Source organism: Coturnix japonica, chromosome 6 (genome assembly GCF_054131305.1).
Source record: "Coturnix japonica strain WE chromosome 6, WE-NBRP24, whole genome shotgun sequence".
NCBI classification, from domain to species: domain Eukaryota; kingdom Metazoa; phylum Chordata; class Aves; order Galliformes; family Phasianidae; genus Coturnix; species Coturnix japonica.
In genome coordinates, this window is record NC_140668.1 from 36,381,066 (window position 1) to 36,396,381 (window position 15,316).

Here is a 15,316-nt window from a genome sequence, read left to right on the forward strand (position 1 = left end):
CATTCCCAAGTTAATTAGGATATTTGGAAAAAAAAAAAAAGGATGGAAGCATTGCAGTGACTGCTTTTCTTTCATTCTGCTACTAGATCTTGTGTTTGATGCTGGAATACAACATCATCGATAATAATGACACCCAGCTCCAGATCATCTCTACTCTGGAAAGCACAGACGTGGGAAAGAGAATGTATGAACAGCTGTGTGACAGGCAGAGGGAGTTAAAAGAGCTGGTATGTCACCCTGCATACAGTATTGCCATAGCACACTGTGGTCCGTACTCTCCAGAAATGGAGGCACAAAAGAAAGACAAGCAGGGTGTGAAATTCCTGGTTAAGAACAGGATGGGAGCAGCGTTCAGGGGATCCTATTGTGAATGTATATGCTGTGTGATATTTGCTAGAGTGTCTGATCCCATACTGAGTTTCTGAATGATATTCAGTAAGCTACTTGGAATCTGCATGAAAGAAAAGGGGTGAAATCCTGCTGTCTTAAAATCTTATAAGTCAGCTTGTCAAATTCTGCCACCTTTTGACATGTGAGTAGCAAATGGTCCTAGTGCTGTCCAGCATTTCTTAATGCTTTGACATTCAGAACGTTTCACTGAGGTCTAGTTCACATCAGAAATTTTTCCTAATTTTAAAGACAGGGTCTACAGACAGAAGATAAATCTGCTCTCATTAGCACTTCATCTGCAAATGTACCCGTGGTCTTCCTTTTTTCTTGTTTGTATTTCTTCTCTTCGACCCCCTGCTTTCAGCCTGTAAAGAATGTGGTTTTTATCCTGAAGTAGATGATTTTGTCAGCTGCACAATCAGAGGCTGAAGCAGAGATGCTGACCCGTGGCATGAAGACCACTGGCTGTGGTTAGTGGCAGTCCCCTGGGAAGCATCTGGCATGCACAGGAAAAGTCTGTTGGTGCAGAAAAAGCAGGGAAGGGGTGGAAGGGCTGGCAGGGAGCTTCGAAATCAGAGCAGGGTTTGTTGTAGGGAAAAGCTCACTCTGCTTCAGTTGGCTTGAAATGTAGCTTGGCAGTCTCTTTGACCAAAATATCTTCTCTCTTACAGCAAAGAAAAGGTGGTCCCACGAGGTTAACACTGCCATCCAAGTCCACAGTAAGTTAATCTTGCCAATAAAAAACAACAAGCTTTGTCTTTCCGTATTTAAACACTTGATTTATGTTTGCCATGTGGCACAGTGGTTTTGGTCAGTCAAGAGAGGAGCCCTTCCACTTGCTCTGTCAACATTACTGGGGTTTACACAAGCAAGGGCACGTTGCTGTTCTTGCAGCAACAGTACAATGCCAGTACAAGCAGCAGGACATCAGGTTTACACCGGTGCATGGGCTTGGAATGTGTAGTTCAATCAAAATATAGATCTGAAAACCAGATTTTCTCTTTGAAAATCAGACAATAACGTGCAATTCTACATTTTACACGCTGACTCTGATCTCTGGTGCAGTTTAAGGGCATTGTAAACCCAGAGCAACATCAGCGAAACCCAGATAGCACGTCAGAGCAGTGTGGGTCTAGGAAGTGCAGAGACATCTGCATTAAGCTAAGAAGCTCATCTTTGGGATTAGTTCTGAAACTCATGCCTTGGTGTCTCATAAGGACGCACATTCCAAGAAGATTTCTGTCCTTCTGTCTGGGTGCATTTTTCCAGGGCTGTGTGGAGCAATGCTGCCACAGGAGCCCAGCTGCTTGCCAACAAACAGAAACTTCTCTGTGTGGTTCTCTGTTACCATAAACAAGTGGTAGAACTGTGCAGCCCATGCTGGTTAGCAGGAGCAGTGACAGCACTGCAGATGGTTGCAGGCTGAGGAGTTGGTAATCTTGCTCATGGATCTGATGTTTGCTTTCAGGATGCAGACCTGGCTCGTTTGCTAAGCTCGGGATCTTTTGGAAATCTGGAAAATCTCAGCCTGGCCTTTACCAATGTAACAAGTGCTTGTGCTGAGCACCTCATTAAACTGCCTTCACTCAAGCAGCTGAACCTGTGGTCAACCCAGGTAAGTGTTTTGCAGACTGAAACTCAGAGCGGGAACCCATGGTGATTAATTCTGAAATTTCACATTACATCAGCGTGAGACAAATGTGTGAAGAGCTTTGCTTGGGATGAGTTTGCCTTCATGCTGTTTTTACAGGGCCTGTAAAAAATGGTCTTATCCCTTTGTTTTATTTTAATTTTAATTAAGTTTGATTTATTAAATGATTGCATTTGTCTTGGGTTGGAAGCTCCAGTTAGGCATTGCTGGTGCTGTGTACTTACAGTACATCTACTGCTGTTTGTTTGTTTGAGGAGAGTTTATGCTTTCACCCATTCAGGATGCAAAAAAAAAACCAACACAAAAAATCAGTGTGCAGCTTAACTGGTCAAACAAAGCAAGCAGTCTGTGTGTTGTACGGAATGAATGGCCCTGAATGCTGATCAACTAAAATTTCTTTAAACACAGCAAGAAAATAAACTCAAATAACGAATAAATACAAGGTGATTATAATGAGGATGTAGTTATTCTGTAAAAACAGGGCAGCTTAACTGAATAAATCATTGAGCAGTTAATAGAAAGAGTTTTTAAAGTAAATTTGTTCCCTTGCAATTCCCTGCTGGTTTTGGTCTCTGAGATCTCCCCTCAAGAGCTGTTCCCCGTTTTCTGTTAGCACCTATTTGTAGTGCTTACTGAAAACACGAACATTCCCAGCACAGCCACAACAGGCAGTGCTTTTTTTCACTGAAATGTCATGTAAATATCTTGCCTTGTTTTCCTTACTATTTTTGTACCTCAGAAATTTCCCCTTTTTGTCCGGGGAGTAAGAAGCAGAATCTGATCCCTTGCAAGTTTTCAGAATAGTCTCCTCTGGATTCATAGCAGTGTAACTTCTGCATCTGGAAGCTGAGTTTGATTTTGCTTGGCACAGAACTGCATTCTGTATGATAAAAAGTGTTGAAATTCCATTTTATTTTGTGATATCCTGGTTTCCATTAATCGAGAGTTTAGAACTGGCAGAAATGAAGTGGGTCAGTAGAACAATTACTAATCAATAGGACATTGTTCTTGAGACCAAAATAGCTAATTAATACCACTTGCCTTTTCTGCTTTTTGTGATGTGGTTGGGAACTGGCTGGGACTGCCATAGCCATCTTGTATAGCCTGGGTGGGAGCCCTCTCATACAAAGTCCTGACTTCAGAGGCTCTAATTAAATGGTGTCCTGTGGTTAAGCTCTGGGTAGCGACTAAGTAGACTTGTATTCAAACCCACAACAATTATTTGCAGTTAATTTTTCTATTCCCCATCCACAAATACAAATAGAACTATTTGCTTTCTCTCCTGTTGCTGGAGATTCAGGTGAACCAGCTGAGCTCAGCCCCAGTTCTTAGTGTGTATTGTCTGCACAGTGATGTCTGTGCGCTGTTTGAACACAACTTTCTTTGCCCCTGCAGTTTGGAGACGCAGGGCTGCGGCTCCTTTCTGAACACCTCACGATGCTGCAAGTGCTCAACCTGTGTGAGACGCCTGTCACGGATGCTGGTCTGCTGGCCCTTAGTTGTAAGTGACCAAAGCGAGCTGAGGATGAAAGCCATGTGGGTGGGGGGGAATTGGCGTGGTTCAGACAGCAGCTTTAGTTCTTGGCTGCAGGCAAGGAAAGGAGCGCTGCTGTCTGAGCCTGCTGTGGTGCTTTGTGGTTTTGTTTTTTCTGTCCCAGAGTGTACTCTCCATCTTGCTTCTAGCTGTATTGATGTCATTTTGTCTCGATCTCACAACATGACCTGTTGCCCTGGGACTTCCCAGCCATTTACATGCTCCCTGCTCTGGGCAGGAGCCACGAACCATCTTTTTAATGAGTTTAGCAACTGTGTGCAGCAGGTTCCACATCTCTGACATGTTTTGCTCCTTATTTTTGTGGAGGTGAGGCTCAGGCTGTTCTCATGTGGTTTAATATCAGAGCTAAGTAGGGCAAGGCAGAGGGGGGTCATCTAAGCAACATTCAGGATTCCCCTCTGTACCAAGTGCTGCGTCATGTGCCAGAATAAAACTCTTTCCTATGTCTAGCAGTGAATTATAAACCTCTCCTACTGGGTTCAAAGGCCTTCTTTAATAGGATTGATCTTACGCAGACATGCCAGACAGGCCAGTAGTTACAGCTTCTCTTAGGAAACTATTCCGCTGAGTACTGGAGCTCAAAATGGAAGTAGGTCGGGGGGAGAAGGGCTGCTGGACCAGCGTGCCCCCTGTGCACAGCAAGCAGAGCACTGAGAACGGGTACTGCTCAGAGTAATGTGCAGGAAACTGATGATGAGAAGTTCCTTGAACTCCTTTGAAGTCAGCAGACTTAAGCATATGCTTAATAGCCCTTCCTACTTAGGGACTTTTTCCTGGATGAGGGCCCAAGCAGCTGCTTATCCATTTGTAGTTCTGTGTTTTACACTATTCAGCTTTTTCTGAGACTGCTGCACATAGTTGTGTTTTGTTTATGCTTTGGCCTACTGTAAAACTAGTATTTTAAGAAAACACAGCTTGATCCTAAATATCTGTGTATTTTCTCTTTTAGCCATGAAGAGCCTGTGTAGTTTAAACATGAACAGCACCAAACTTTCAGCAGACACCTATGAAGATCTCAAGGTATTTCTGACTTCTGTTTGCTAAAGATGAGCAGTAGCTTGCCCAGGAGACTTGACAAGTGTGTGTCAGTAGTACCTAGCACAGAGCACTGGTCTGGTTGTATGGGTTGTATGGCCACCATCTGAAGAGGAAGGAGTGGATTATTTTGGGGGGGATAACGACTGAAAGCTGCATCCTGGCATTGCTGGCTTCGATGGACTCAGAGAGTGTTTAGTCTGTTGAGTCAATGGGTATTATGTAGAATCAGGAGCAAAAGCCAAGTTCTGTTTTTTGCCAGAGCTATGAATCTTGATAAGTAAGAGCATAATGCTCGATTCCAGTGAGGATGCGTAAAGAGGGAAATCTGGTGCACACCTCCAGTCATCTTCTGCACTATTAGCAGGAACAGAGGTAATGTTGATGATCAGCATTGCTGAGCTTAGATTCACAATGCAAAGAGGGAATGAAAGACATTGGGAAAGGTGTAAGTTAATCTTGACACCTCTCTTGGACTAGAACTGTGCTTTAAACAGAAACGTCTGCACAAGTGCCTGGTTCCTTTGGGTGTGACATGTAAGAAGTCTGGTGTTATCATTTGTACTATGAATTTACAGCTGCTTCAATGAGATGGTAAAGAACGAGAATGTAGCTGTGGGAGGGGAACGGCCCCAGGTGGTTTCAGGCAAAGATTGACTGAGATGTGTTGGCTTTCGTGACTTCCCATGGACTTTTTCTTCACTCTGGTGTTACATGAGTCACATCTCTCAGCTTACCAACCTGAGTGCTCCAGATGAAACTCTACATTATATTGTCTTGTGTGTTGAAACCTGAGATTGTGCCAGGTTTACTGAAAAAGGTCACAGCCTTGGGTCGAGCTTCAAACTTGTGGCAAGTCCTGAAACTGCTCTGCTTTCAAAATCCACTGCACATGTTTGCCTTCAGTGCTGGCTGTGGAGCCCAGCCTTCCTCAGAGACTCAGTTGCAATGTTGCTAGCGCTGATTTTTCAAGAGGAAGTTTTCAAAACTTGTGTCACAATTGTATATGCAAAGAAATCCTTGGAATTAGCAGCTGGCCTACAGATGGGTTCACACAATGGAGCTTGTATGGGGCGCCAGGCTCTTGCAGACAATCAGGGTCAATACTGCGTTCTGCCCAAGACTTTAGAGGGAAGTCTATTGAAATGCTGCCTCAAGCCTAGCCTGCTTCTGAGCCCCTCTGCTGCTCACTGGAGGCTGAAGCTATCATTTTCCAAATGCTTCCCTCTGCTCTGGTACTGTGTGACCCAGTCCTCATAGCAGTGCAAGAGAGTGACTGCCAGGGCAAGCGGCAAAACTGACTAGGCAAAGCCCTGACGATTGCACAGATTTAACAAAGCTGAGAGAAAAGGCATGCATCACATTTTCCCCTCTCACTTCTTTCACTGAGGTTAATATTAGTGGTGTGCATGCTCAGAGGGAGGGGAATAGCATTTCTCCCTGGGCCGTGTGGTTACAGGTCTGTCGAGAGCAAGTTGGCCTTCAAAGAACACATTTTAAATACAAATCTTCCCTTCTTCTCCCTTTGGACTGTGGGAGCACTGGGCCATGAGCTGGGGTTGACATTTCCCCCCGCCCCACCACACACACAGACACCCCCGTATGTACCAGGCGGGCTGAAACAGACAATAAATAAACACCCACCACTGAAGTCATTATTGCCTAACTGAAAAATTATTTGCTGGCAGTGTCTGTAGGTTTATGACTAGCTCTTATCAAAATATGTGTGCACATAAATCACGGAGTGAGGTAATAACGACTCCTAGAAACTTCCAACTCCTCAATTATGCCCCAGCATAATTAAACATGTTTGTTTGGTTTTGGAGATTTAGCTGTATGGTTCTGGACAGGGAGCAAGGAAGTGGCACTGGCACGTAGGGGGAGAACAAATAGCCAATGGCCACCCAGCAATAAGCCCAAGTGCTTTGGAGGTGTGGAAGGGAGACCGTGATCTACTAGTGATAGGACAAGGGGGAATGGCTTTGAACTGGGAGGGGGGGGATATTTTAGGTGAGATTTAGGGAAGAAACTCTTTACTCAGAGCAGTGAGGTGCTGGCACTGCTGCCCAGAGTGATGGCTGCCCATCCCTGGAGGAGCCCAACACTGTTGATGGGCCCTGGGCAGCCTGAGCTGGTGGATATCAGCCAGCCCCATGGCAGTGGTTGGAACTGGATGATCGTTAAGGTCCCTTCTTCCAACCTAAGCCATTCTATGATTCCATGGCACCAAAAATTGTTAGCGTTTGTGCACTTCAGGTCCACTGCGGGCACAGCTGCAGCTGAGTGCTGCTATTAGAAGTACAGGCTGGGCTCTGCTCATTGCTGCTGTTGTAGCATCACACGTCATTAACTCTGACTTTTTCTTCCTGCCCCACACAGGCCAAACTGCCCAACCTGAAAGAAGTGGACGTTCGTTACACCGAAGCCTGGTGAACTCTGCCTGCCTCTGGCTCTCTTTTGCTTCTGGTGGGAAGGAGAAGATTTTTAAAGCAAACAAAAGAAAAGTAAAGCGGAGAAAAAAAACTTTTTTTTTTTGGCTGATTTCTGTAGAGCAGCGAGTGCTGGGACGTGGTGGGAAGGGCACGTTGTGAGCAGGAGGAGTTGTGTTTGCTGGGACAGAGCAGGCCTGGACCCGAATCCTTGCAGCTTTGTGATTTCGGAATCAACATCATTTAAATTGAAAAGGAGAAAATTTAAAAAATTTAAAAATTAAAAAAAAAAAATTAAAAAAAAATTACGGAAAAAAAAAGCAACAAAAAGAAAGAAAAATAAAAGGACTTTGTAGCAGCAGCAAAGAGGATCATAAAGAGGAAAAAAAAAACAACCACCTTTGTGGATTTTATTTGCCTTTGTGTTTTATGCCGTGTGGAGGAAAAATATATATAGATATTCCGTGGTCATTATTTACCTGGGTTTCCTTGGCTGGCAGCCATCCGGCCGAACTCCTCTGAGACCAATTTTGCTCCAGAAAATCAAACATAACAAAAAATCTCCAGAGAAGAAAAACCAAACGCCATCCGATTTCCAGCCCCGCGTCCTCGCAGTTGTTATGCAAAGTAATTTTGTTGTACATAAGATTTACATAATGCACCTATTTAAGAAAATGGTTCACAAACAGCAGGTCTGGGACCTGTCTTTTATTTATGAATTGTTAATTCTTTTACCCTTTTTTTTTTGGCGTATAGTACTGTATAAACTAGTTTGCTGTCTCGTTGTTATTATTATTGTTTTTTAAAGGAAGCGTCCTCCTCGAAGAATTGCCTTTTAGTAACGCAGACTGTATTATAGTCCCTCTGTCACCACATCCATCGCTTGTCTTTTTGATTTCCAAATGCCTCTGATGTTATCAGACAGGAAGGATGATGCCCACCGAGGGGATGCTGTTGGGAGGGAACGCAGGGATTAATAAAGTCAGCTTTCCTTCCCAAATCCGGACCGCTTTCTTTAGTTTCCTCAACCACATCAGGTTTAGACACACGGGCGGTAGGGAAATTCCTCCGTTCATTTTGCTGTTGGGGTATTTGCAGAGCTCTGCTGACTTTACACAACTCTGCTGTTTTCTGTTGGTGTCCAGTATTTCAAATCGAGGACAGGAAAAGCTCCCTCCATGCTGAGCAGCAGCGTTTCGGTTCCCTGTTTTCCCCTTTCCTCCCTCTCACCCCGCTCTGCATTTCCCATCTCGCTGCCCCATGTGGCCCCCACAGCTCTGCCCCCTCTGCAGGTGGGATGGCCACATCTTTGGCATTTCCTTCCTGTTCCTTAGCAGATGATTTTTGTGCTTTAATGGGGGTTTTCTTTTATAATGATGCTGTTTTGGTTTGTGTTGGGTTTTATTTTCCATAATGAGCCTTGGTTGTACAGAGCTGCTTATTTAAAAAAAGAAAATCCCAAACACAGATTTTTTTTCCTCTGTTTAACACCTTTGTTTTATTCTTCTGCACCTCCAGGTTTCACATACAGCCAATGTAATTTTTTATATATAAATATAGATAGATTTAATCTTATTCAACGGAAGCCAAGCTTTTTTTTCCCCTGTTTTATTGCTGCGTAGACGATGACCCAAAAATTATGTCTTTTTCCCTCCCCCCCTTTTTTTTTTGTCCTTTTTTAAATAAACAAAACAGAAGCTGAGTCTTAACTCACGTAGTGTGCCAGGCTTTTTTTTTTCCCCTTCAGATCCCAAACTGTACGCGGATACAGTATGGGGAGAAAGAAGAAGACAAATATCTATAAAAAGGAAGAAAAACGACGCCAACGTTTTCCTTAGCACTGTTGCTTTTACCAATGGTTTACTACTACTGTTCTGTAGCTGTGTACAAAGAGATGTGAAATAATTTCAGGCGAAAATAAACTGTAAGCGAGTATCTTTTAGCTGCGTGCTTCGTGCTTTCTTTGAAGGAAGCTTGGAGCTCTTAGGTTCCAGTTGGAACTCCTGGGGCTGGTTTCAAGAGCAACCCGTGTTACACGGTCCATATTCTCATCCATATTTCTGTGTTTCCAGACAAGGTAAGAAGTGGTCAGCTCATGATAGTTAACTGTGCCTTCAGCCTTCCTGCTAAATGCTGTAGCTGAGGCACTTGAGGCAGATGGTGGTTCTGCTCTTAACACGATAAAGGCTGGAGCGTATCTCCTATGGAGAAAGGTCTAAGAAGCTCACGGATGCCCTATCCCTGGAGGCATTGAAGGCTGGGCTGGATGGGCCCTGGGCAGCCTGATGTGGGGTGGGCAGTCCACAGTGCAGGACTAGAACTGGAAGGGCTTGTCCAAACCATTTTGTGGTTCTCTGATGCCTGTGTCTGTCTCACTTTGCTAAGTGATCATTGCTGTGCCTTGCCAGGTGCCTTTATCATCCAGCCAGCACCAATTACTGAGCAACATCATTAGAAATTTCTAATGATTGCACCAGACAAGGGGTTCTAATATCAGTTACAAAATGGGAGTATTAGAGGGGTATAATAGGAGATGCTGTGTCTCAGCTTGTGCTCAGAAGGGTTTTTCTGAGTTCTATAGTAGAGCGCCTGGGCTTGTAGGGCGCCCTGGCAGTTCCTCCTGGATAATGATGCCTTTCTGCCTTCCTTTCAGCTGTAGCTTGTTGAAAATAGGAGCCATTATAAAGTGCCCAATTTCATTTGGGAGGTGACTGCAGCGCATCTTCCCGAGGACTGTGAGTACCGAGGCTTTCGCTTTCAACCCAAACTACCACGGTAGCTTTGATGCAAGTCCAAAGAGCACAAAGCAGCAGCACTGCTTTGTTTCAGGGGCAATTTTCTCACATCCTCATTAAAATCCTGCAGTTGCGCTGCTTTCCTATGGCTTCCCCCACTGCTCTGAGCTATGTGTGGAGTTCTAGAAGGCCAAACACAGAAGGATCTCAGAGAGCGCTGGTTGCTTCCAGTTTCCGAAGTGAGTGGATGCTAGTTTGGCACTCAGAAGCCTAAAATCCTGATAATTTGTGGCTGCTTTGCTTGGTGAGAGGTGCAGGCATCCCAACAGCTGGGGACATGGAGAGCTGCCCTGTGTTTGTACCAGGTAAGGGCTTGGTGTGCCATGTTCGTGTGGTTCTCTTGTACCAGGCTGAGCCTGGCCATCTTCTTTTGTCTTAAGGATTGTCCCTCCTCTGGTGACCCACATCTCATATACATATGTAGAGAAAGGTATATATATATATATGTCATCTGGAAAAGAGCTCCTTGAAACCTTCCACACATCTGTATACATTGAAGGCCATAGAGCATCTGCCGTTCTCACGCTGTGGGCAGTGCTGACCTCTCTGAGGCTCGGTGAAGCCAGATGTACCTATTGGAACACGTCAGTCAGCTGCATTGCAGTCTCGAATTTGTAATGATTTTTGCCAGCTCAGTGTAGTACTTGCTTCAGAATATCCATTTCAAGTGGATGTTAACATCCACTTTTTTTCCATTCTCTTTTCTTTTGACTGGGGAAAGTATCTTAAGTAAACAGTTGAGATGAACCATTTTTATTAAGAACAGATCCTGGGATATCCCTTTTTTTGCCAGTAGAATTAAATATATGGGTGTTTTTCTTGCTAATCCAGTGCCTGGGTTTGTTTTCTGGGTGATGTCACTTCTCTGCTTTTCATCTGCCAGGTGGGACAACTACTGTCATATATTTGTCCTTATAAAATAGATCTGGATCAGATCTGGAATATATTGGTACACAAATCTCTCCATGGCACATTGGTTGTGAAAGAACTTGGTCAGTGTAGTGCTGTCAGTGTAAATACGTGTCCTCTTTCTACATGGACAGAACCAAAGGTCTGTGTAAGGGGTACAGCTCACAGCTCATTTCCAGTTCATTACCATCGCTCACTATCATAGAATCGCCAAGGTTGGAATAGACCTCCAAGTTCATCCAGTCCAACCCTCCACCTACCACCGATATTCCCCACTGAACCACGTCCCAAACTGTTGAGTTTGCTCCGCACATCCAGCAGTTGGTACAGCAACCAGCTTCTCCTCAATTCCTGTTCCAGCTGGGTAGGCTATCAGAGCAATAATCCCTTATTTGTATCACAGTATGTGCTTTGAAGTTGAATTGTTCACAGTAGCTAAATGAGATGCTTTAAAAACCCCCCACAAAGCTCCCATTCTTACATATACTTTTACTGTAAACTCAGTGCTTTTGTGTAGTTACATGCAGCTCTTTGTGGGGGGGCAAAAAGAAACTAAAACACCAAAGAAAAGTTTGCTTTGAATGTGGGTCAGAAATGTGCTAACTGTCTCACTTTTATTCCTAGTGTCTTTGGAATGCCCTGTGTCTCATACTTAATATACAGAAACCTCTCTTTCGGGATACTTTTATTGCCACATTTTACCAATTATGAAGACATTAAGGATAATTAATGTTACTGACTCATTCTCCAGGTGTTTTGAGATCTCGGAGCAAGGTTTTGTTGTTTATTGCTGAGCTAAGAGTCAGTGTGAACCTTGGAGGCTGTATGAGCACATTTATCTGGAATGCTTTGAATTTGGGTCTAAGCACTGTAATGCCAGAAGGATGCGAGTTCCACTTTATTGTTATTTACTTGCAGAAGAGAAGAAACATTGCAAAACTGGTCTCTTTATTGGGACTTCATGTGGTTCTCTGATCTTATTTCTCCACCCACCTCCCTCCCACGGGTGCTTTCTCCAGTCAGGCTGGATGGAATGGGCAGCGGCGGGGTTGAATGGGATGGGCAGTGATGGATTTAATGGAGCAGACAGGGATGGGTAGGATGGGATGGGCAGTGGTGGGGTTGGATGGGATGGATAGTGGTAGGGCTGGATGAGCATCCCCAGGGTTGTGCAAGGTGATGACAGCTGGGAAGTTTGCTTTCTTGTCGATGCATATGCTGAGGGGGTAGGCCCTGTGGTGCTTAGTATGGAGGCAGGTGTCTGCTAGGTATTGCCAGTGGAGCAGATCAGACCTTTGTAGAAATCCCAGTGACATCCGAAACAAACATTCACGTGGTGCACAGACAAGGGCTGTGGATTAGGGCAGTGGTCAGAACAATTCGGTAGTGAGCCCTGAGCTCCTCCTGAATTAAATAAAGAGAAACTCCAAGCTGGGAAGAAAAGACAAAAAAAAAAAAAAAAAAAGAAAAAAAAAAAAAAAAGAAAAAAAAGAAAGTTGTGCTTGAGGTTAGCGCTGCTCTCCGCCGCAAAGCTGATGACATCAATGTTGCCATGGTGACAAAATCTTCACTTAGGTATGGTGAGCCCCAGCCTGCGGCTGCCAAGGAAACCCGCCGAGTGCCAGGCAGCCCCGCACTCCCGCACATGGCCCTGCTGCCTTCCTCCTCCTCCTCCTCCTCGTCCTGCCCCATGCCAGCACTGCTGCAGCCTTCTGCCTCCTGGCTGTTGACCTGTAACCCACTGCCCTCAGCCAGGAGCAGTCAATAGGTGCCAGAGTGAACCCAGGGGCTGGAGGGAAGGGAGTGGAGCAGATGCCCGACCTGGTGCTCGGTGGCCTGGCTGGGCATCACCATTGCCACCAGGTCCACTGCACCTGGGGCTCTGCCACGGTGTGGCCAGGAGGATCCCAAAGGCTAATCAAGTCCCAGGGGTGTCAGTCAGAGTCTGTGGGCCAGGGCAAAGTCCTGCTATGCCATCACATCCAACCAGGAGAAGCCAAAGCCACCAAAGGTGGTGAAAAATTTTCTTTATTAGCTTATTTTAAGGCCAGCCTGAGTGGTTATTAGGCACCTGAGGGTTTGTGTTTCTTTGATTTTATGTGGCCACTGAGCAGTGGAGGTGCTTTGTTGTGGCCCTTGGTGCCCTGCATCGCTTCAGCACTGCCTTAAAAGTGACCATTTTTGGGGAGAAAGGATACGGTTGACTCAGAGGCAGATCCAGGTTAAGCCAATCCTCTCCTTGAATTCCAAAATATGTTTTAAAATAAATACCCAGTGGTTTTACGGTGCAATGATTCATTTTTACTTTAGAGCTGTGATAGGGGCAAGGGGGACTGATGGACAGCAGATCTACATAGGAAAAAAAAAAAAAAGAAAGGCTTTTTTAGGCCTGTGTTATTAAGACTAATTATTGATATCCTCTAAAATCAGAAATTTTACACGGGACCAGATCTCCACTGCATGATTTCTGGTCACAAGAGATGAGCATAGCCAAGGGGAAGTGACTCATGGCTGCCTGTGGTTGCAATTAATGAGATTTTTATCTGGAAATATTCCTGTGAGTGCCTTTTCCTTTAGTAGTGTGAGTCAGGACAAGAGCACGGAAATCATCCTCGAGGAAAACGGCGACCTCAGTGCGATGGCTGCAGAGCCGGGATGCTCCGCTATGACCAGCACTGGGACAACTGAGCTGTGGGTTTTAAGACTGAGCAGTCAGAGTGCAGGAATCCCTGCGATAACCCACGAGTGGCTTTATTACAGGGAGAAAGGAGAATATGAGGGAAAAGGAAATTGCGTTGGGGAGTTGAGGTGGGACTTATATTGCACGTTGACTTATTTATTGCAGGTGGGAAAGAGTTAACTGCAGATTTCCCTGGCAAGCCAAACGATTCCAAAAGCACTTTCACATCATGCATCATCATCTCTGCAAGCTCTTACCAGGCTCTGAGCCACCTGATGAAGCTGCAGGCGTCCCTGTTCATTGCAGGGGAGCTGGACACAATGACCTTTAAGGGTCTCTTCCAACTCAAGTGACTCTATGATTCAATGATTACAGGAGAGCTCATTTTAATGGAGGGGAAATCCTTCCCAAACTGCTGGCTGCTGCCTTCCCAGCGGGAAACAGCAGCAAAGAGGAACCATGTGGCTGTGCAATGCTCCAGAGCCCGGCCCGGCCAGTCTGGTTATTGATGGTGAGCATGCAGTGGTGCTTCGGGAGCTTCCCAAGAAGGCTCAGAGTCCTGGTGCTGCACATGCGTCACCGTGGCTGTTTTTATCCGTGGGTTTTCCAGCATTCTGAGCAATGTGGGGTCGCCCAGGAGGGACCCTGGCGGGATCTCCCCACTGTGTGAGTCACACTCGCGCAGTGGGAGCGCTCCGGCACGCTGCACTCTTCAACTCTGATTCATGGCACTCCAGGAGAATAAATAAGATGGTGCCGCACACAGTGCAGAAAGGTGTCAGGGCAATGGCACCACCAGCAAACAGAAGTGGCTGTGACACAGCCAGCAATCTCCTAAATAGGGCGGGATGCCTCGCTGCATCCATGCAAGGGATGCGTTGTCCTGCATGTGCCAAGCAAAGATGCTGCACTGATATCATTGCTTTTCGGAGCCGGTTTGCTGGAGCCCAAGGATGTTTGTTAGCAGTGGGGGGCTGGCACTTCTCAGGCTCAATCTGCAGGGTGATTCAAACAGCAAAGAGCCTTGTTTGCCTGGATGGCTCCCAAAAGCAGGGTAACCCAGGTCACTGCTGCAGAAGGTGTTACTTGATATTGGTATCCTAAGCACCATAGAGACAAAAATCAAGAGCGGATTTTTTAACAGTATCCAAGCGAATTACGTCTCTAAAATAGGTTGTTTGGGGGAAAAACTTCAGCTGTCATTGCTGGTACCTGAGTGCTGGTGAGTCATCCAATTACGTCCCTGAGTCTGGGAAATGGAGAACAGCAGGGCTCGCTGCCTGCTCAGCCAGTGAAGCAATGCTGCTGCAGAGCCTCACGCATGGCTCTGATGGTCTCTGCTCTGATTTCTCTCATGGCTTTGGCTAAAGAAAGTCCCCAGGTGCTGCTGTGGCTCTGCCCAGGTGGGCTCCCACAGCACTGTGGGCACACAGCCCTGCAAGCTCAGTGATGCAGCAGGAGCAGCACTGCAGGAAATGTGCAAAGGGGAAGTGCTTGTGTCTGCTGGGAGCTGGGTGTGAATGCACGCCTTCTGTTCAGCCTACTCCATCATTAAGGACACCATGCAGGTATCTGTCTCTTCCCAGAGCAAGGCAACACTTCAGATGGAGATGCACACAGGTTAGCCAAACAGAGGGGCAGAGGTGAGTGAATGAGTGCTAAATGAGCTGAGAGCTTAATTGCCAGTGAATGTCTGTTCCCCTCACCCCTGTACTTCCATCTCAGTCTTTTCCTCAGACCTGCAAGAGAGAAATAGCCAGGGCAGTGTAATTATTGTGCGCTCTACCACATCTTACATCGCTGTAATGTTGCCTTTCTTTCAAAATAAAGCAAGAAAGATCTCCCCTCATTTGATTACATGTTCTGTTCTTC

The 15,316-nt window shown here is 45.7% G+C and overlaps 1 protein-coding gene across 4 annotated transcripts in view; it reads left to right on the forward strand.

Annotated features, from left to right (window-relative positions):
- CMIP (c-Maf inducing protein) overlaps window positions 1-9,002 on the forward strand; it is a 116,333-nt gene extending 107,331 nt beyond the window's left edge. For all 4 annotated transcript variants that reach the window (XM_085551856.1, XM_015874155.3, XM_085551857.1 and 1 more), the window contains 6 exons: window positions 87-227; window positions 1,062-1,109; window positions 1,859-2,005; window positions 3,437-3,542; window positions 4,546-4,616; window positions 7,011-9,002. In XM_085551856.1, coding sequence (XP_085407982.1) covers window positions 87-227; window positions 1,062-1,109; window positions 1,859-2,005; window positions 3,437-3,542; window positions 4,546-4,616; window positions 7,011-7,064 — 567 coding nt within the window. In that variant the 3' untranslated portion in view covers window positions 7,065-9,002. The remainder of the gene's footprint in view (window positions 1-86; window positions 228-1,061; window positions 1,110-1,858; window positions 2,006-3,436; window positions 3,543-4,545; window positions 4,617-7,010) is intronic.
- The last annotated feature ends 6,314 nt before the right edge of the window (window positions 9,003-15,316 follow it).